The sequence below is a fragment of the Balaenoptera borealis genome, assembly GCF_965194805.1.
Source record: "Balaenoptera borealis genome assembly, chromosome: 16".
NCBI lineage: Eukaryota > Metazoa > Chordata > Mammalia > Artiodactyla > Balaenopteridae > Balaenoptera > Balaenoptera borealis.
The window spans coordinates 52,129,211-52,149,063 of record NC_138872.1 but is presented as its reverse complement, the minus strand read 5'-3'; the positions used below and the strand labels follow the sequence as shown (position 1 = coordinate 52,149,063).

Below are 19,853 nucleotides of genomic sequence, written 5' to 3'. Positions count from 1 at the left end.
GTCAGCCCCAGCCGCCACTGAGGTCCGCCAAGCAGCCTAACTCGTGTTTTTGCGCTTTAGCCCAGGCACCCCGCGGTACAACCACACATGTCGCAAGAGTCAAAGACATCCCTTGGCCTTTCACCATTTTTCTCAACTGAACAGGTCCTCCTCCTCTCAGACTTCAGAGTATCACCCATCTCTACAAAGCAGCGTTCTCAACCTCAAGTCCACGGACCAGCTCCAGAAGGATCAAGAGCCTCCTGAAGTAACTACAAAATTCAGTAAAGCCGTGCGGTTTTCTCAGGAGGGGACTCAGATCTTGGGTCAGATTCTCAAAAGGGCCCATGACTCCTCAGAAAGATTAACAGCCGCTACCGTGGAAAATAAGGGGTAATGTAAATTTCTTGGGTTTTCCCTCATTTAAGGGATTTGCCTTTTGAACCAGACTTTGCAAGCTGTCTCGACATTCTTCCATTCTTCACATTCGCATACAAGGTATAAATCCTTAAACCATCTTCCCAAGACTCCCGAACTTAACCGAGGGCAAACATAAAAACACTAGGGATACTTTTAGCAACAGAAAGAAAACACAGAAACACTAACGATACTTGCAGCAAAACATTTAACCCAACAAGTGCTTTATCTCTTTCCTTCCCCCTAAAATCCTTCCGCCCGGTCACGCTCACTTGCCCGCGGTGGTGGTTTCAAGGCCGGCCTCGAGGAGGCTTCCCATCACACCGATGCCGGTGCCGGAGCGGAGCCCCGAGGCATGAGAAGCACCGAAACGCCGCCCCACCGGGCCGGGAAAGGAGCATATCCGAGTGTATCAGACTCCACCCCAACCGAGAATTCGGAGGGGCCCGAGCATCAGGTGCTTCGAGCAAGAACTCGCACGTCCCGCTTTCCCTGCAAGCGGAGGCACAGGAACCCCGTCCCAGGTGAAGGCCCGGGGCGGTTCCTCTGCAGACAGAACGAAAGGTAACCCCGGAGGCCTGCCTCAGGCCGCGCCGCGCCGAAAACAAACTTTCCAAGCACTTCCACCGCGACGGGCCAGTGACACCTCCCCGGCCTCCCCCGCCCTCCGCGCGCCTGTCAGCGCCCCCGCCGGGCCGGCGCCCGCCTCACCCGGGCCAGAGCTTCCTGCAGCAGCCAAGCGGCGCCCCCACGGCGCCCACGGTCCCCGGCCCAGCCGCTCGCCGCAGGTGAGGCGCCGCCCGGCCCCCGGGACCGCGGGCCGCCCCGCCGGGCCCCGGCGACCGCCGCGCTTGGCGGGGTGACGGGCCGGCGCGCCCGGGCGGCTGCCGCGCACTCACCAGCTGGCTGGTGGTCCTGGCCATGGGCCCCGCGTCTGCACGGGCGACTCCCCCGCAGCGCTGCGCGGCTCGGCGCCTCCTCAGCGTCCTCCTCCCCGCAGCGGAGCCCCAGCAATGGCCGCCCGCATCCTGCGCCCGCCCCGCGGCCTGCCACCCCCAGCGCCGCCCCGCCCCCGCGCGACGCCAGGCGGGACTTCCGCCGCACCGCCGCCGCCGCCGGCGTCCATTGGTCACACTCACCGTCGCTCTGCCGCTGCCCCGGCCAGCCCAGCCGGCGCCTCCGAGCTGCATTTCCGGGTTGGGGCCCGGCAGGCGGGAGAGGTTCGGCCCCGCCTCGGGCGCGGGGTGTTGGGGGGGAACCCCGCGCGAGCCAATCCCAGGGCCGCAGGGTGGGGCCGGGCGCGGGACCGGGCGAGCTGTCATCCCCGCTGCCAGACAGGAAAACTGAGGCTCGCTGGGGTCGGCCCCGAGGGGGGAGTGGGGCTGGGCTCCAACCGTGCAGCTTCGACTCCGGAGCGGGGCTCTGAGTAAACATCGAGAGGAGCAACTTCACTAGTTGCAAAACTAAGAAGTGTTCGCGGAAGGAAATCTAGGCTCTAAAGCCATAGCTATATGGCAGAAAACAATCCCATCTCATCACTGCTAATAGTCCCAGGGACACCTTCAGAACTTTCTACTCTGCTTATAAATTTTTTTGGAGCTGTTGTTGTTGACGATGATGATGTTGAATTTTTTGGTAGTTGTTATTGTTGTTGATGACGGTGATATTGTTGCTTTTTAAAATTGTGGTAAAATACACATAAAATTTACGATCTTAACCATTTTGGAGTTCAGTGGCATTAAGTTCATTCATTCACTTTGTTCTAAGATGATGTTGTTTCAAACAAAATTAGAATCGCCTTGCTACCTGAAGGTTTGCATATTTTAAAATAACTTTTTTTCTATTTCCAAAAGAAATACATGTTCATTTTTTAAAATAATGATTTAGACAATACAGAGAAGTAACAGTAAGATAAGTGAATCCCTCATCCCACTGGCCAGAATTAACTGTTGCATAGCACTGATGGCTGCGAACATTCACTTGGTGCTTACTCTTATTAAGGAATTTTCATGTCTAGGGCTTCCCTGGTGGCACAGTGGTTAAGAATCCGCCTGCCGCTCTTTTCTCATCCCCCATCCTATGTGTGGTTGAATTTGCTCCTCGCCATGTCTTCTCACAAGACCTTCAGGATCAAGCGATTCCTGGCCAAGAAACAAAAGGAGAATCGTCCCATTCCCCAATGGATTCGAATGAAAACTGGTAATAAAATCAGGTACAACTCCAAGAGAAGACATTGGAGAAGAACCAAGCTGGGTCTATAAGGAGCCTCACATATGAAGTGGCACACATTTATGCTATCAATGTCAATTGCATCTTACTGTATCATAACATCACTAGTGTCTGGAACAGCTGCCTGTGTTTGATGGGAGAAATGGAATGGCTCTCTCCTCTTTTTTTGATCTTTCCTCACCACTGTTCACTGTGTAACTCAGTAATAAATATAAAACCTTTTGTTGGAAAAAAACAAAAAAGAATCCGCCTGCCAATGCAGGGGACACGGGTTCGATACCTGGTCCGGGAAGATTCCACATGCCGCGGAGCAACTAAGCCTGTGCACCACAACTACTGAGCCTACGCTCTAGAGCCCGCGAGCCATAGCTACTGAGCCTGCGTGCCACAACTACTGAAGCCCACATGCCTAGAGCCCGTGCTCTGCAACAAAGAGAAACCAACCGTAATGAGAAGCCCGCACACTGCAACAAAGAGTAGCCCCCGCTCACCCCAACTAGAGAAAGCCCGTGCCCAGCAACAAAGACCCAACGCAGCCAAAAATTAATTAATTAATTAATAATAAATAAATAACCAATAGAAAGGCAAATGTAACCCATATCCCTCAGAAGGCTCCCACTGTTTTTTTTTTTAATTTATTCATTTATTTATTTTTGGCTGCGTTGGGTCTTTGTTGCTGCCCACAGGCTTTCTCTAGTTGCGGCAAACAGGGGCTACTCTTCGTAGTGGTGCGCGGGATTCTCATTGCGGTGGCTTCTCTTGTTGCGGAGCATGAGCTCTAGGCACTCAGGCTTCAGTAGTTGTGGCACACGGGCTTAGTTGCTCCGTGGCATGTGGGATCTCCCCGGACCAGGGATCGAACCCGTGTTCCCAGCCTTGGCAGGCGGATTCTTAACCACTGCGCCACCAGGGGAGGCCCAGGCTGCCGCTGTTTTGATACTCACTTTTTTCACTTACCAGTGTATCATCGTGTACCCTGTCTAGCTCTCCTGATATCTGATTACTGCCTTCCTCAGTTGTAAGGGCTACAGAGGACCCCACTGGAGGAAGCCTAGAGTCTATAGGTCCATGTAGTGATCAAGCTCCCTCCTGACACTGAAGTGGTTCCCAGACTTCTACCTCATGAACAAGGCCCTGCATGTCAATCCAGGCACACGCTTACTTCTTCCCTTAGGATAAATTCTTAGTAGACGTAACTGCTGGGTCAAAATGCCAGTATCCCCCTCAGGACTTTTGCTGCAAATTGCTAATTGCCTACCCCACTCTGAGAGTGAGACACTCTCACCCTCAGGAGACACAAAGACAAGTCCAAGGTAGACACTGCTCTGGCTCCCATACCAAGCCACATCCAACATTATACTACGTCAATAACCACTACTGCATATTAAGAGCAGTGTATTGGATTTTGCCTCAAACAATAGGTACTACGACCATTTCCATTCTTTACATGAGGAAACCAAGGCTTCAGTGACTTTGTTACTCTTGGTCACAGAGTTACTAGGTTACAGAGCACAGGACTCAAAACCAGCCCCGAACAACACTGACGCCCTGCTCTTGGCCACTGGGCTCAACTGCCTCCCAACAACTCTTATTTTCTATTTATTTCAATCCTCACAAAGTAATAATACCTTATCCTCAAAGAATGCTAACCACTTTATCTTCTCGCCACAACCTTGAGATACTCAATGTTTATTACCATCTTACAACTGAAGAAATTTGCCAGACACAACGTTAAATGTGAATGTAAATATATATATAGCTATAGAGTCTAAAAATATATATCTTGGGACTTCCCTGGCCGTCCAGTGGTTAAGACTCTGCACTTCCAATGCAGGGGACGTGGGTTCGATCCCTGATCAGGGAACTAAGATCCCACAAGCCACGTGGCATGACCAAAAAATGTGTGTGTGTGTGTGTGTGTGTGTGTGTATCCCACAAGCACCCTTTCTCAGAAAGTTACTGAAGCATGAGCTCCACCAAATGAGGGGGTAAGCACACAGGTGGGCAATAAATGGAAGTCCCAGGAACTGTCCATTCAACAAGCATGTATTGCACCTCCCCTCCGTGCCAAGCACTGTGGTAGACACTGGCAATTCATTGGTGAACAACACACAAAAATCTCTGCCCTCGTGGCACTCTGATACCACCGGTGGGGGGCAGGGGGGGCAGCAACCATAATAAATAAGCACATCTTATGGGATGTTGGAAGGTAATAAGTACTGTGGGGAAGAAAGAAAATCAGGTAAGTTGGGGCACAGGAGTGCCCAGGGAGAAGGTGCAATTGATATGGATAAAGGGAAGAAATCCCAAGATTCCTCAGACCCAAGGGAAGCGAGCAGGCTTCAGAGGGCTCCCCCAAAATACTGAAAATGATAGATTCTATGATAGGTTTCACCACATTAAAAAATTGAATTAAGAAGCTGACAGACAGATGAGAAAAATTTCAGAAAAACAGCCACACCAAAGACAAAGCACACGGGACTTCCCTGGTGGCACAGTGGTTAAGAATCTGCCTGCCAGTGCAGGGGACACGGGTTCAATCCCTGGTCTGGGAAGATCCCACATGCCGCAGAGCAACTAAGCCCATGCACCACAACTACTGAAGCCCGCGAGCCTGGAGCCAGTGCTCTGCCTAGAGCCAGTGCTCTGCAATAAGAGAAGCCACCGCAGTGAGAAGCCCGTGCACCACAACAAAGAGTAGCCCCCGCTCTCCACAACTAGAGAAAGCCCGCGCACAGCACCGAAGACCCAACAGAGCCAAAAATAAATAAATATTAAAATAAATTAAAAAAAAAAAAAAGAAAGCACAATCGCAGTTCACGAGGCAGCTCACTCATCTCAGCACTGAGTGATATTTACAGGCATAACACAGATGCACTGATTCAACCGGTAATTACTATACTCCACCCTGGCAGGACCCGGAGAGGAAGTGGGGCATGAGAGAGCTGGATTCTCACCTCTTTTAACAGAAAGGCAATAGATAATGACTACAAGTGATAAAGCAAATCATAAAGTACAAAGATATTATTTAGAAAGATGGACAGAAATGATAGGAAGAACACTTAAACCAGTGGTAACTGGGCTGTGAGTAGGGAGCTATGTGGCGGGGGCTGCCGATTTTCATTACAAGCCTTTCTAGGGCTGTTTGGCCTCTTAAACATTGATGCAAATAATGATTAATAAATTGGTATATCTTCTTCATGGAAATTCTAAGAAGCTCTCACTTGCTAATGTAAAGCTGTGTGAGGATGTCTATGACCACATGGCTTTAATAAGAAGCAAAAAGCATAAAAGAAAAAGAAACAACCAAAATATTTATCAAGAGAGTGGTAAAGTAAATTAGGTACATTCCTCCTGAATTCTCTGCAGCTGCTGAAAAGCACAGGGCAAAGCTCTAACACAGAAAAAGAGTAAGGGCAGAGAAGCAAGTTACAGAATATGAACTGGAGTCTTAGCTTTTTTTAAATTAGAGTCTATGACACCAAAGCATGGCCAATGGGGATCTTGAGTTATGCAAGGAAAAACAGGGAGGTGAACAAAGCTTGAGGAAAACGTCTGTGGTCGACACTAGAGCCTGCTGGAGAGCAGGTGGAGGGGATCACACACACAGCCAGCTTCAGGGGAAGGGGTGAGGGGAGAGGGGGAGGCCATGGCCCTGAAGAAGTCAGCTGAGCAGGAAGCAGGGGCAGGGCAGGGAGGGGCAGCTGAAAGAAGAACGAAGGACAATTCTCAGTCTTCACCGGGGCCCGAAAGGCAGCCAGCGTGCAAAGCCCAAGCCACGCCAGGCCACTCCTCTCACCTTGCGAGAGGCAGGGCACCCCCTCCATGGGCTGGGTTTGGCTGCCCATCCCAGGACAGTGGGCAGGAAGGGAGATGGACTCACCTGGCCCAGCACAGTTCATTGGCGCCCCAGCTGGAGAAAGGGGAGGGACGGTCCACGGCTCTGATCTGTCCCTTCCTTGCCCAGAGCCTCTATCCCTGGCTGGCTTGAGAGTGACCTCAGGCCAAAAGTGCAATGGCTCGGCCTAATGTTGTGAGGTCATGTTCCGCCCAGGGAGGGGCAGGAGGATGACTGTAACCATCCTGGGAGGGGGCTGGGAGGCTGCTTTAAGCACATGGCCCATGCGTGTGGAGCACTTGTTGCAAACCAGGCCCTGTGCTTGCACTTGGCCTGTGCTGTTTCCTATGTTTCACTCACTTCTATAACCCTCGTGGCGCAAGGGAGGAAACTGGGGTTCAGAGGCTACAGAACCTGCCTAACATCACACAGCTAGTGTTAATTATCTAGTACTGTGCAACAAATGATCTCAAAACTTAGAGGCATAAATCAGCACACATTGATGATCTCATGGTTCCTGTGGATAAGGAATACGGGAGCAGTTTGTCTAGATGGTCCTGTCTCAGGGTCTCTCATGAGGTTGTGGGCAAGTTGTCAGCTCAGGCTGTCATTGAAAGGCTCGACTGAGGCTGGAGGATCCACTTCCAAGATGACCCATTCACCCAGTGTTGCTGGAAGCCTCAGTTCCTCATCATGGGGGCCCCTCCACAGGGCTGTCTGTCTTCATGCCACAGCAGCTGGCTTTCCCCAGAGTGAATGAGTCTAGAGAACAACACCCAAGATTGACACTGCAGTGACTTTTATAACCTAATCTCGGAAGCGATATAGCATCACTTCTGACACGGTCTGTGGGTCACAGGGTACCCCTGGTACCATGCGGGAGGAACTGCAGGAGGGTGTGAGTTCCAGAAGGTGGGATCGCTGGGGGCCATCTTCAAGGCTGGCCACCACAGCTGGTCAAGGGCAGAGCCAGGACTCCAATCCTGCTAGGACGCAGGGAGAGACAAGGTAAGAGAAGCAGGCCAGGCCCGCACCCCCGGAGGTTTAGTGAGCCTGGGAAGAAAGTGCTCTACCTGGAAAAGGGGAGGTAGGGAGACCAGTTAGGACGCATCCAGTTAGGGAGAGACACGGGGACTCTCAAAAGATAATGGGGGGGACTTCCCTGGTGGTGCAGTGGTTAAGAATCTGCCTGCCAATGCAGCAGACATGGGTTCGATCCCTGGTCCAGGAAGATCCCCCATGCTGCAGAGCAACCAAGCCCGTGTGCCATAACTACTGAGCCTGAGTGCTGCAACTACTGAAGCCCACGCACCTAGAGCCCATGCTCCGCAACAAGAAGCCACCACAATAAGAAGCCTGCGCACCGCAAGGGAAGAGTAGCCCCTGCTCACTGCAACCAGAGAAAGCCCACGTGCAGCAACGAAGACCCAACGCAACCAAAAAAAAAAGATATTGGCGTGGTCTCTGCCTCTACCTACTAAGTCCCTGGTCACCGTGCCTGAGGTTTGCTCGTGGCTGCTGGTGGATGGATGAAAGATGCCAAATTCAGCCAACGATTTCCTAGCCACCTGGGTAAATATCCTCCCATATGAATCATGCTATGTGAGGAAAAAACCTAGACTGGAAGTCTGGAAACGGAAAGTTGCATGAGGTCTCAGGCAAGTAAGCTTCCCTCTCTGAAACTCAGCTTCCCCAACTTTAAAATGGGTTGACTCCCCAAACTGGTCAAAATTCCAAAGACTGAAAACATCCCGTGTCGATAAGCATGTAGGGCAACTAGCACCTTCATACACTGATGGTAGTAATGTAGTGTCCCCTTTAGACCCAGGCAGTGCGGAGCCCTGGCCTAGGCCCTTCTCTCTAGAAGGTATGGTGGGGAGAATAACAGAATAACAATGCTTCCAAAGATGTCCACATCCTAATCCCCCAACCTGTGAATATGTTATCTTACATGGAAAGGGGGAATTAAGGTTGCTAGGGAGCTGACCTTAAAATCAGGAGATTAGGGACTTCCCTGGTGGTCCAGTGGTTAAGAATCCGCCTTCCAATGCAGGCAACACGGGTTCAATCCCTGGTCGGGGAACTGGGATCCCACATGCTGCAGGGCACCTAAGCCCACGTGCTGCAAAGAAGAGCCTGCCGCAACAAAGAGCATGCGTGCCACAACTAAGACGTGACACAGCCAAAAAATAAAATAAATAAATAAATTTTAAAAATCAGGTGATCATCCAGGTAGGGCCAATATAATCACAAGAGTCCTTAAAAGATGGAAGAGACAGAAAGAGTCATGGTCAGAGTGATGTAATGTGAGAAACTGGACTGCCATTGCTGGCTTTGCCAATGGAAGGGGGTCATGAGCCAAGGAATGCCAGCAGCATGTACCAGCTGGAAAAGGTAAGAAAACAGATTCTCCCCTAGAGCTGCCACAACCTCGATGTTAGCCCATTGAGGTTTATTTTTGACTCTGACCTTCAGAATTGTAAAATAACCAATTTATGTCTTTTTAAACCACTAAGTTTGTGGTAATTTGTTCCAGCAGCACTAAGAAACTAATACAGAAGACCCTTCTGTGGCCCTCCTGTGGCCACAGGATGGAGGAGGAACCCACAGGGCCCAAAGGAGTGCCCAGGCAGGGCCCCCTTCAGCCTTCTACATACACTTGAGCATCAGAATCCGCAGAGTTCCCTGTGCATCACTCCAGGGTCCATCCTCCCCAGGGCAGCTGGGGTGGGTGGGGAGGAACCCAGCTGGTCCATGGTGGGATCTGGTTATTAGGTCAAGGAACATGCATCTTAGAGGAACATCCATCCTTGTTAAAACAGTGAGACAGATCCACGCATCCCCACCTGGGAAGCTCTCCACTTCACGTTGTTCAATTAAAAAAAATAGTGAATGGCAGAGCAGTATTAAAAGTGCATAGGACTTCCCTGGCAGCCCAGTGGTTAAGACTCTGCGCTTCCACTGCAGAGGGCGTCGGTTTGATCCCTGATCAGGGAACTAAGATCCCACAAGCCACACAACGGGCCAAAACAAAAACAAAACAGTGCAATCCCAGGTTGTAAAACAAAGACATAAATGTGGAAACAAAGTCCAGGGTCACGTTGTAAAGAACCACACCAAGCTGTTAACGGTGGGGGAGTGGGACGCAGAGGGGCGTGGAAAAGAGGGTTGTGGTGCAGGGGGGTCCATAGGCAGGCGATGGAACGGAGACGGAAGAGGCGCAGAGAGGCGGGGCCGGGTGGGTCTGGGCGCTGGGCCTCCCTTAAACTGGGTCAGAGGGCTCCGCGCACCCCTATTGCTCGGCGGAGGCGCGGCTCTCCGCAGCGCGGCCCCGATTGGCCGGAGCGAGAAGCCCGCCCACAGCAAGGAGCCCCGCACAGGGCGAGCGGGTCAGCGGATGCCGCACCCCTTCCCGGACCTGCAGGTCCTCTTAGCCCTGGCGCGCGGCGTAGCGGGTTGGACCAGGTTCATTGTGGACGACCCGCCTCTCGGACACAGCCCGGTTCGGCGTGGCCCTTAAGTCGGTCCCCAACCCCCAAACGAGCTTCTCCGGCCGGGACCACCCGGAACCCCTGCACGAATCCTCGTGCGACCCCGAGCGCATTAATGGCCCACCACGGTGCCCGGTGAGCTCGGGGCCTAGGAGACCCGTCATCCCGATGACAAGCCCGAGGCTTCGGGAGGGACACCTCAGCGCCGAGACTCCAACTTGAACCGCAGGCGCTCGGCACAGTCCAGAAGCGTCCAGTGGAAGCCTCGCAGAGCCCAGGCTCGGCAGCCAGGTGTCCCCCGCCCCCACCCAGGGGAGTCGTGACGCAGTGGCCGCGTGGGCCGAGCACCTCCCTGCAGAGACTCTCTTACCAACGCTGGGCCCTCGAGTCCTCCCACCCACACCCAAACAAGCCACGAAGAAGCTGGGAGCCCCCAGATCCCCTCCCCGGATCCCACTCCAGTTTCTCCAAATAGTGAAAGTCGCCCGCACCCACCAGTGACTCAGACACACACCTGGTGTCACCTCCCCCGCCCCCCCAGTCCACACCCACACCAGAGCAAGCCTGTCCCCGTACTTTGTCTCTGGCCCCACTGCCACCCGACAGCCAGTCCCTCAGGGTCTCCTTGTTACCGCCACGCCCCCAGCAACCGGAAGGAGCACTTAAAACGCCAGGGCATCCTTGTGTTTAAAACCCAGCAGCCTCAAACTCAGAACCAAAGCAAGCGAGGTGGGTGCGGGGCTGGGGGAGGCGGGGTGGGAGTGAGAGTGTCCTTGGTGCAGTTCCACTTTGGGGAGATCTGGAGATGATGATGGTGATGGTGGCACAACAATGTGAATGTACTTAATGCCACTGATCTTTGCACTTAAAAATGGTTAAAATGGTGAATGTTACGTATATTTTACAAAACAAACTCCAGTGGCTGCCCCCACACCTCAAATAAAATCCAAACTCCCAGGCCAACTGCAAGGCCCAGCTCCCCACGCTGTGGTTCCACTTCAGCCCCCAGGTCAACTCCCCCTCCAGCCCTAGCAGCCATCCGTGTTCCATCAACACACAGCCTGTGCACTGGGCCTTTGTGGGGCAGTTCCCTTTGCTTCCAGCCCAGCATTCGCTCCCACTTTCCCTGGTGTCACTCTTGCTGACCACCATCTCAACTAGCCCCTCTGTGATTCTCCACCCAGAGAGGCAGCATGGTAGCAGGGTTAACAGAGGCCCGGCAGCTGGGCAGGCCAGGCCACGTCCCCACCCCAGCGCTCACCAGCTCTGGGACTTGGTGCCCCCGTTTCCCCAGCTGAGAAATGAGGATGACAAACAGGAACCCCCTTTGGATTGTGGACAGAAGGAAGGAGTACTAGTACATGCTAGAGCACTAGGAGGCCTGGCACTGGTGGGCACTGTAAAGTCTCCTCCCTATTGGGCTCCTGCAGGTGGCCCCCACCCCAGGCCATCCCTCAGGCCTGCATCACATGGTTGTTCTTCCCAGCCTATTCACCGTCAAACACAGCTGGGACCTGCAACCAGCTTCCCTGGTGGCACAGTGGTTAAGAATCTGCCTGCCAATGCAGGGGACATGGGTTCGAGCCCTGGTCCGGGAAGATCCCACATGCCGCGGAGCAACTAAGCCCGTGCGCCACAACTACTGAGCCTGCGCTCTAGAGCCGGAAAGCCACAACTACTGAGCCCGCGCACCGAGAGCCCGTGCTCCGCAACAAGAGAAGCCACCGCAGTGAGAAGCCCGCGCACTGCAAAGAAGAGTAGTCCCCGCTCGCCGCAACTAGAGAAAAGCCTGCGTGCAGCAACAAAGACCCAGTGCAGCCAAAAATAAATAAATAAAATAAATTAATTAAAATGCAGAGATTAAAAAAAAAAAGCTGTCCTACCCAGGGAGCCCAAGAGCCTGTGCTCCCAATGTGGGGGGACTGTTGCCAAGGCTGAGAGGACCCCAGAGGCTGCAGGATGACACTAATGGACAAACACAGTGGCAAGGTGCAGGACACACACCGAGGACCCCCGAGCTGCCCACCAGCACCAGGCTGGGTCACCCACAGCTGTGTAAACACCAGGGCACAAGCGGATCATTTTACCCACTCAGGAGTTGGGTCAGGAGGTAGAGCTGTTCAGAAAAGAAGCCAAAAGAAATGGAGCCTCAATTATCCTGAGGGCTCAAGGCAGTGGGAACTCTGGTTGGGCAGGTTGACCGGGGTCAGCCCAGGGGCCCCAAGGCCAGTGCAGATTCCTCTTGAAGGTCGGAGAGGAGTGCCCGGTGCCGTGTCCAGGTCCAGCGCTGTGGCCTTGGGCCTCCACTCGGCCCACCCAACTAGGGTACAGAGACCTACCCACAGGACACCTGCACACACCAGCCTCCCAAAACCTTTTCAGTGCCCACCCGAGGCCCCTCCTGTCTTCGGCTCCTCCCAGCCTGTTCCCTAACTTGTCTCCATGACCATTGATCCATTCTTTCCTGTTAAACATTCCAAGGTGCACCTACCCTTTAGCTCAGCCCCACAGGCAAACTGAAGCCGCACAATCACTCCCCAAGCCCCTTCCTGCCGGCTTTCCAGCCTGTAGTCCATGGCTTCCCCCTCCTGCCCTCCATTCATTTTCAGCTAGCTCATCTGCCTGTGGGTCTGCAGGCCTCAAACACATCTGTCTAACAGAGAGGGGACCTGCTGCCCCCACTGAGCCCCATAAACCCCACGGGCAGGGTGGAGCTGGAATCCGGCCACTCCCAACCCTGAGCCACAAACACTACCCCCAACCACCACCGCCAACAGCCACCAGGGTGAGGGCAGAAACAGCAAAAGCCCCGCTTTGAAGCAAAAAACTCAGAGACCAGGCGAGTCCCTACGGGGCACATGTTTATCCAAGCCAGCCGCCTCCGGGCCGAGGCCCCCACCACTCTCTGGAGACCAGTTCCTCGATGGCCCAGCCGACAGTGTCCAGCTGGGGCTGGGCATCCCCTCCAGCGGCAGTCCTCAGTCACTGCCTGGCTTCTTCCGCCTGCCACACCAGCTCGCCCGAGATGTAGGTGGCCCGGACGTGGAGAGAGTCGTCGAGCACCACAAAGTCTGGGTCAGAGGTGGGTGGTGAGAAGCAGGCAGGGGCAGGGCCGCCACCGTCCCCACCCCAAGGCCCGGGTGCGGGAAACCAAGGCCCAGCACACGACTTGTGCAGGACATCCCGGCCCATCACAGACTGAGGCCCCAGAAGCAAGACTCCGGGCAGCAGAGAACAGACAACAATGCTCCCGCAGACCCTTGCCTGGCCCGTCTCAGATGCCAGAAGGCCTGGCCTGCTGGATGGGAAAGGGGGGGCCGACCGAGGCCGCTGGCCAGGCAAAGCCACCTAGGCGAGGGGAAGAGCCCACCTCCTGCCCACCTGCCTCCCTGGCCCTGTCCCGGGCCTCCCAGGAACTCCCAGGCCGCCCCTCATTGGGCCCTGACCTGCATCGGCTCCGAAGTCCAGGGTCCCCTTGTGCTTCTCCAGGCCCAGCAGCTGTGCAGGGTGCAGGGACGCAGCCTCCAGGGCAGACTCCACGCTGCAGCCTGCTCAGGGAGCACAAATGGGTGACTACCCCCAACCTCTGGCTGGCTCTGCCATTTGACTTCAGGGCAGGCAAGGCCGGGGGTGGGGGTGCAGCGGCAGAGCACCGAGTCCTGGGTGGCCTCATGATGCCTGGGGTCCTGCTTCCTGGAGGGGTGCTCTCCTTGGAAGCCAAGGGGAGGGGCCTGCAGGCATTTGGGTCCAGAGCATTTTGTCAGTGAGGTCCCTGCAGGGCTGGGATGGGTAAGTGGCAGGAAGAGGATACCCAGTAGGGTTCCCCCCCAGCCCCAGAGCTCCAAATCCTAAGGTCACACCCCAGGACTCCACAGCAGGGTGACGAGGCCCTCCCCTCCCCCCAACCTGAGGACACTGCTGGGTACCCCAATTCTCTCCATCCCCTGCTTCACCCCCCAAGCCAGGCCACAGCTGTCCGTGCCTCCCAATTCGTCTCCCTGCGGCTCCAAACAGCACCTTGGACCACGGTGCCCCCTAACCCCCGCCCCCTGCGTGACATCCCAGCCCCAAGGCACTGCCAGGAGCCCCACAGGGCCTGGCCCACCACAGCCTCTGCCAGACACACCCTCATCACCTCCCCAAGAACATGCCAACCCCCTTGAGAGACCCCCGAGCAGCCCAACCCTGGAGCCTGGAGTGCTGCCCCCACCCCGCCGCCCTCCACAGCTCTGCACCTGCCAATCCTGCAGTCCCACAGGCCCCAGGCCAAGGCCCTGCCCTCGGATGCCGTGGTTTCAGTGCCTGTCACTGTGGGTTCCAGCCATCCGCTTGCTCGCAGCCCTCTCCCTCTGCCATGAGCTCCTGCAGGCGGGACCTTGGCCACATTCCTAGTGCCCATCCCCTGGGGACCCCACCAGACACAGACAGGCCCTGGTGGTCCCCACTCTTCCCTCCAGCCACTCCCAGATGTAGCCTCTGCCCCAGCGTGCGCGCACGCGCGCACACACACACGCGCGCGGCACACGCACCCCAGCCTCACTGACCTGTGGCCTGCAGGAAATGCCGGACGCAGGTATCCATTGGGGCTATGCTGCCACTCAGTGTGTTGGTGCCTTGAGAGCAGAGAGGGCAGGTTCTGGGGAGGCCAAGGGCACCAGGCACATTGGGCCACCCGAAGGCCCAGTGGGTCGGCAGGGGACACCCAGGTTCTTATATCCCACCAGAGGAGCTGAGAGGCTATCCTCACTCCGGCAGTCTTCGGGACAGGGGTCACTCACCTGCCACGTAGGCTGTCAGCCCATCCACCTCCACCTCCTGCTGCCCCAGCGTGTGACGGCCATTGCCCAAGCCCAGGGCAGGGACAGCATCAGTGACCAGCACCAGCCCTGCAAGGGGAAGGGGCCTCAGGAGCTGCCAGGCCTCGTCTTCCTACCGGCTCCCGCCCTGTATGGCCGCTCACCCTCGGGGTGGGCCCGGTGGGCGATGCGCAGGGCGGCAGGGTTGGTGTGTATGCCGTCAGCAATCATCCCGTAGAAGATGTGGCGGCCCAAGGGCAGCCGATCACTGGTCAGGAGCCCCACGATGCCTGGGTCACGGTGGTGGAACTGGGCAGGGGCAGGCGGGGGGCGCTGAGCGACAGCAGGACCCCTGCACCCTCCCGCCAGGAGCTGGGGTGGCACTCACAGGCAGCATGGCGTTGAAGAGGTGGGTGATGAAGGTGGCCCCGCTCTGCACGGCTTCCTCCGCAGTGCCTAGGTCAGCTACTGAGTGCCCTGCGGGGACCCAGACTCAGACTCTGCACCCGGCCCAGGACCCCGGGTGGGCCGGCCCCCAAGGTGATGACACACCCCCTTACCTAGGGACACGCAGATGCCGAGGGCCGTCAATGCCCGGATCACCTCGTGGCTGCGGCCCAACTCAGGGGCCAGTGTCACGATGCGGACATTGTCCAGGCCCCCATAGATGGCCAGCAAGTCTTGGAAAGCGTTGGCCTCAAAGGAACGTAGGTGGGCCTCGGGGTGTGCGCCCCGCTTCTCGCGGCTGATGAATGGGCCCTCCAGGTGCACCCCTGGGGGGAGGGGAGGGTATGGTTCCAGCAGGCCCCCTGCCCTGCAGCCCCCACCCTGGCCCCTCTTGCCTGCCCGCCCTCCCTCCCCAGTTGGGCATCTGGAAGGCAAGGGGCTGCCAACAGGTCCCCAAGGAGCCTCCCAAGGTAGGGGTGGGGAGAGGGGTCAGCCACTCACCGAGGACCCCTGCCCCATGGGGACCACCACTCTTCACGGGGATCTGAGGAAGGACCTGGGGGGAACCAGCTGTTAAAGCCCTGCCCCCCACGGCCCAGCACCCAGAGGTCACAGCCCAGTCAAGGTCAGAGGTCAGAGTTCAGAGCCCAGCCCCTGCTGGCCTTCCCTCAGGTGTTAGAAGATGGTCGAAGACCCCAACCACGGGAAAGCACAGCACATCAAGAAATGACAGGTGCCCAGGGATGCAAGCCTGCCCTGCCTGAGAGGACCTAGAGGCGGGGAGACAGCTCCCAAGCAGGGGGCAGGCACGTGGCACCAAGGCCCTCAAGGTGGCCCCGTCAGACAGCAGCTAGGACGCAGCGGGCTGCGCACCAAAGGGTCTGGACCCAGACAGGATGACCAGCCTGGCCTCACTGAGCTGCAGGCCCAGGAAGCAGGGCTGGTGGAGGAGGAGGGCACGCAGTCCAGGCAGAGCAAGGGGCAGAAGCAGGGCTTGGTGGCCGGAAAGCTCAGGCACCGACGGCGCAGCCACACTGTGCCCGGATCTGGACACCAGGGGCAAAGGCACTTGTGTGACTCTCTGGGGAGGATGGGGGGCTGGAAGGGCAGGAGATGGGCCTCAAGGGGCTAACAGAAAGCTAACTCTTATCTTTCCTGGTGGAAAGCAACATTTACGCTGCCCTAAACCAAAAAGTTAAGCAGGAGTACTAGCACATTTTCTAGAGATATGGGGGCAAATTCCAAGGGTCAGCTGAGTTCAAAGTGATTACCTCTAGGTAGGAACTGGTGGGAACAAAGGGCTGCTGTTTTTCCTAACAAGCCGTGTGATACATGTAAGTTCACTAAAGGGTTAGAAAATTAAAATTAAAAAAAGAAATAATGGCTGAGTTTTTCTAGAATAGAGTTTTAAAAGGGAATGCTAGAAAGCACTGAGTAGACAGAACAGACAGTCTGGAGATGAAGGGAATGAGGCACGTTCAAGGCAGGAAAGCAGTGGAAAAGGTGAAAGTGTAGAGGGCGTGTGGGGCCTGAGGAAAGGGCCTGGCTGCCACCCTGAGGAGGTGCCTGATGTTGACTCAGCAGACAATGGACCTGAAGCAGAGAACAACGCACTCAGACCCTCCTCCTGGAAGGGTAGGAAAGGGCAAGACTGGAGGAAGAGACCCCCGAAAAAGAGCAGCTGGTCTCAGTGGACCTGAAGAACTTCTGACAAAGTAGCGATCCGTTTCCGCCCACTGTGAAATGGCCCTGGAGGGAGGTGGGGCAGAACGAAGGGGGGGGCGTGTGTGGGGACATCCAAGTGAACAGTTCTCTAGTTTCTAACGCGATACTGGTATCAAAGTTTTCATATTCAAAGCCCTCCACGATTTCCACCATACATCAGTTTACTCTATGCCTCCCAAGGCTTTCATCCTGTAAGCATTTATGAAGGGTGACGGGTGCCAGGAAGAAAACATAAGACAGAAGCCCTACTGGCCCCAAACTCCTTCCCCTATGGAAGAAGCCCCACAGTTCATATCATGATGCTTGAAGGTGCTGCTTGAAATCAGGGGCAGCGGGTGACAGCACGGCATGGGCAGTGCGCAGCAGAGGAGCTACACAGGGTGGACAGAGAGAGGCAGAGGCCTTCCAGGCAGAGAGCTTGGGGGCAGAAGAGGGAGCTGCCTCGAATGGCTGAAATGCAGGTGGGGAAGGAATGCTCAGGAGGGTTGGTCCACCCTGCAGGAGGTTGGGGGAAACATGAGTGTTGTGCGGAGCCTGATACCTGGGAAAGGCCACTCTGGCAGGACCCAGGGCTGGGAGAGCAGTTGGGAGACTGGGTTAAGAGTCACTAAGCCTCACTGTTGGGGACCAGGAGAGGGGAGGAGAAAGAAGCGGGGGCAAGAGGGTAGGCATGTTCCTGGATCCTGGGCAGGGAAATTACAGCCTGATGACTGAGAGAGAAAACACAGAACCAGGGGCCAGTTTGCAGCAGGAAAACAAGATTGGTTTTTGACACCTGACTCTGTCGTGGGAGACTCAGGGAAATTTCCAGAAAGATGTCCATAGCTGACATTTACCAAGGGCATACTATGAACCAAGCATAGTGCTGAGCGCCCAACCCTAAGAGATGGATTCCGTTATTATTCTTACTTAAGGTTTGAAAAAACTGAGGCTCAGAAACAAATAACGTTGTCCCGAGTCTCCCAGACGATACATGAAGTCAGGGGGCCGGGATCGAACCCGGGTCCACAGCCAACCTCCCCCGCCTCCCGGCTCTGAGTCTGTTTGCACACACCCAGGAAGGGACCCCACAGCAGGCAACACAATCCGGGATCCTGGGATGGATCCTGTTCTGGAGAAAAACTACAAAACTAGAACATAAAAGGTAGACTAAAAGGTAACCGTGTTAATTCCGCAAACTCAAGGACCCCATGGTACTCGAATAAAGGAATACCCATGCTTTTAAAAAAGGGGTAGGGCTTCCCTGGTGGCACAGTGGTTGAGAATCTGCCTGCCAATGCAGGGGACACGGGTTCGAGCCCTCGTCTGGGAAGATCCCACATGCTGCGGAGCAACTAGGCCCGTGAGCCACAACTACTGAGCCTGCGCGTCTGGAGCCTGTGCTCCCCAACAAGAGAGGCCGCAACAGTGAGAAGGCCCGCGCACCGCGATGAAGAGTGGCCCCCGTTCGCCACAACTAGAGAAAGCCCTCGCACAGAAACGAAGACCCAACACACCCAAAAAATAAATAAATAAATAAATAAATTTATAAAAAAAAAAGAAAGGGGTAAATACTAAGGAGCAAACACGTATGTTGTGTGCCAGCTACAATTCATAAATTCAGAGAACAGAACAATATACAGAGAAAACAAGATCGAATAACATAACGTGGCAAAGAGCAAAACCGGAGAAGCTGCGTACAAAGTAAAACTTAAAGGAAAAATGGACCGTGGACAACTGAATCCCAAGACTTGCAGATAAGAAAGAATTGGAACAGTGTGGTGGTGCATGCGGGAGCAGCAGAGGAAGCCTGGGGCAGGCGACGGAGCTTCTTTCTGTAGAGCTGTTCACTGGCACCGCATACCACAGATCGGTGGTGGGGCATGATCAACTAAGGACGTGGCAATCACAGAGTCCCAGCAGCCTTAGTCAAGGAGGTGCCTGGAGGCGGCCAGATTGCAGGGTGGGGAGGGCATATGGCAGGTGGCTGAGGCAGCGAATGCGGAAGCCCATGGGGACAGTCAGACCCGCAGTGGCACACCAGGCGGAGGAACACCTGGATGAGAAAGCCCAGGGGAGGGGACCCCCAGGCCCGGGTGGAGGGAGGCCAGCAGGTGGGGCCAGACTCAAGGGCCAAGGGGTGTTCGTGAGGGAAAGAGATCAGATTTGAAAATTAAGAGGCTGGGTGCTCCTGGGGCCTCCTTCGCTTGAGGCTGGGAGCCTGACCTCACCTTGCGATAAACCTCCGGTGGCGAGGTGACCAAGGTGGGACAGAAGGAGGTGACTCCGTGTGGCAGGATCCTCCGGGCCACCAGGGCGACTCCCGAACCCACGTCCTCCGTGGCCTGAGAAAAGTCAACGCCAAACCCACCTGCGGTACAGACAAGAGGGGATCACACGATGCTCAGAGCTCCTCCTCTGGGTCCCCGCCCCGCGGGCTCCAGACCACACCGTTGATCTGCACGTCGATGAAGCCGGGCGCTAGGATGCAGCCCCCGCAGTCCCTCTGCTCGTCAGCCACGCGCCGCTCCTCAAAGAACAGCTTCTCCGGGTCCAGAATGCTGCCCCCTCGCACCCACAGATCCTCCCTGCGCACAGAGCGGGGCGGAGGTTCGCATCACCGGCCCCGGAGCCCACCAGGCAGCCCCGGCCCCGGCCCGCACCCACCTGAGCAGCGCCCGGCCCCGCAGGATGCGGCAGTTGGTGAACTGGATCACCGGGGCCCGCGCCGCGCCCTGCCCGCCGCGCATCCTGAGCCCAACCGAGCGGGAGGCGCCGGATTCCGCGCCGAGTTCCGGCCTAGAGCTTGGCCGGGCGCACGTGACTCTCAGCTGACTGAGGCGCGCCCACGTGATCCGGGCGCCCACGTGACCAGCGCAGTCCACAGTGACGCGGCAACGTCTTCCCGGGTGGCCCGGCCCTCGGCCCCTCCTTCCCGGCCCCGCCACCCGC

The 19,853-nt window shown here is 56.0% G+C and overlaps 2 protein-coding genes and 1 pseudogene across 9 annotated transcripts in view; 1 reads left to right on the top strand and 2 right to left on the bottom strand.

Annotated features, from left to right (window-relative positions):
• PDPK1 (3-phosphoinositide dependent protein kinase 1) overlaps window positions 1–2,014 on the bottom strand; it is an 81,371-nt gene extending 79,357 nt beyond the window's left edge. Inside the window, exon 1 of one of the 4 annotated variants that reach the window (XR_014235834.1) lies at window positions 1,296–1,820. Coding sequence is in view for 2 of the 4 variants with exons in the window: in XM_082360708.1 (XP_082216834.1) it covers window positions 1,296–1,830 (535 nt within the window). In the remaining 2 variants the exon portion in view is untranslated. Of the gene's footprint in view, window positions 1–1,295 lie in introns of all 4 variants that reach the window. The other 3 variants (XM_082360708.1, XM_082360706.1, XM_082360707.1) reach the window with 3 other exon arrangements.
• Window positions 2,015–2,202: 188 nt separating this feature from the next.
• Window positions 2,203–9,292, top strand: LOC309613658 (large ribosomal subunit protein eL39 pseudogene; annotated as a pseudogene). Its single transcript has one exon. The product of its transcript is annotated as a large ribosomal subunit protein eL39 pseudogene (transcript).
• A 3,510-nt stretch (window positions 9,293–12,802) lies between these two features.
• On the bottom strand, window positions 12,803–19,733 carry AMDHD2 (amidohydrolase domain containing 2). Of its 4 annotated transcripts, none has more exons than XM_082360727.1 (11): window positions 19,569–19,733; window positions 19,353–19,489; window positions 19,133–19,272; window positions 15,699–15,753; window positions 15,311–15,523; window positions 15,139–15,218; window positions 14,915–15,059; window positions 14,733–14,840; window positions 14,499–14,567; window positions 13,401–13,502; window positions 12,803–13,025 (listed from the first exon to the last, which is right to left on the bottom strand). In XM_082360727.1, exons 1-11 carry the CDS (start codon window positions 19,649–19,651, stop codon window positions 12,937–12,939), a joined length of 1,221 nt encoding a protein of 406 aa, XP_082216853.1. In that variant the 5' UTR covers window positions 19,652–19,733; the 3' UTR covers window positions 12,803–12,936. The 4 variants fall into 4 exon arrangements, 3 of the variants coding, with proteins under 3 accessions (XP_082216853.1, XP_082216852.1, XP_082216854.1); XM_082360726.1 differs by having other exon boundaries at window positions 15,139–15,227; window positions 19,569–19,732; XM_082360728.1 differs by lacking the exon at window positions 14,499–14,567 and having other exon boundaries at window positions 15,139–15,227.
• Window positions 19,734–19,853: the final 120 nt, after the last annotated feature.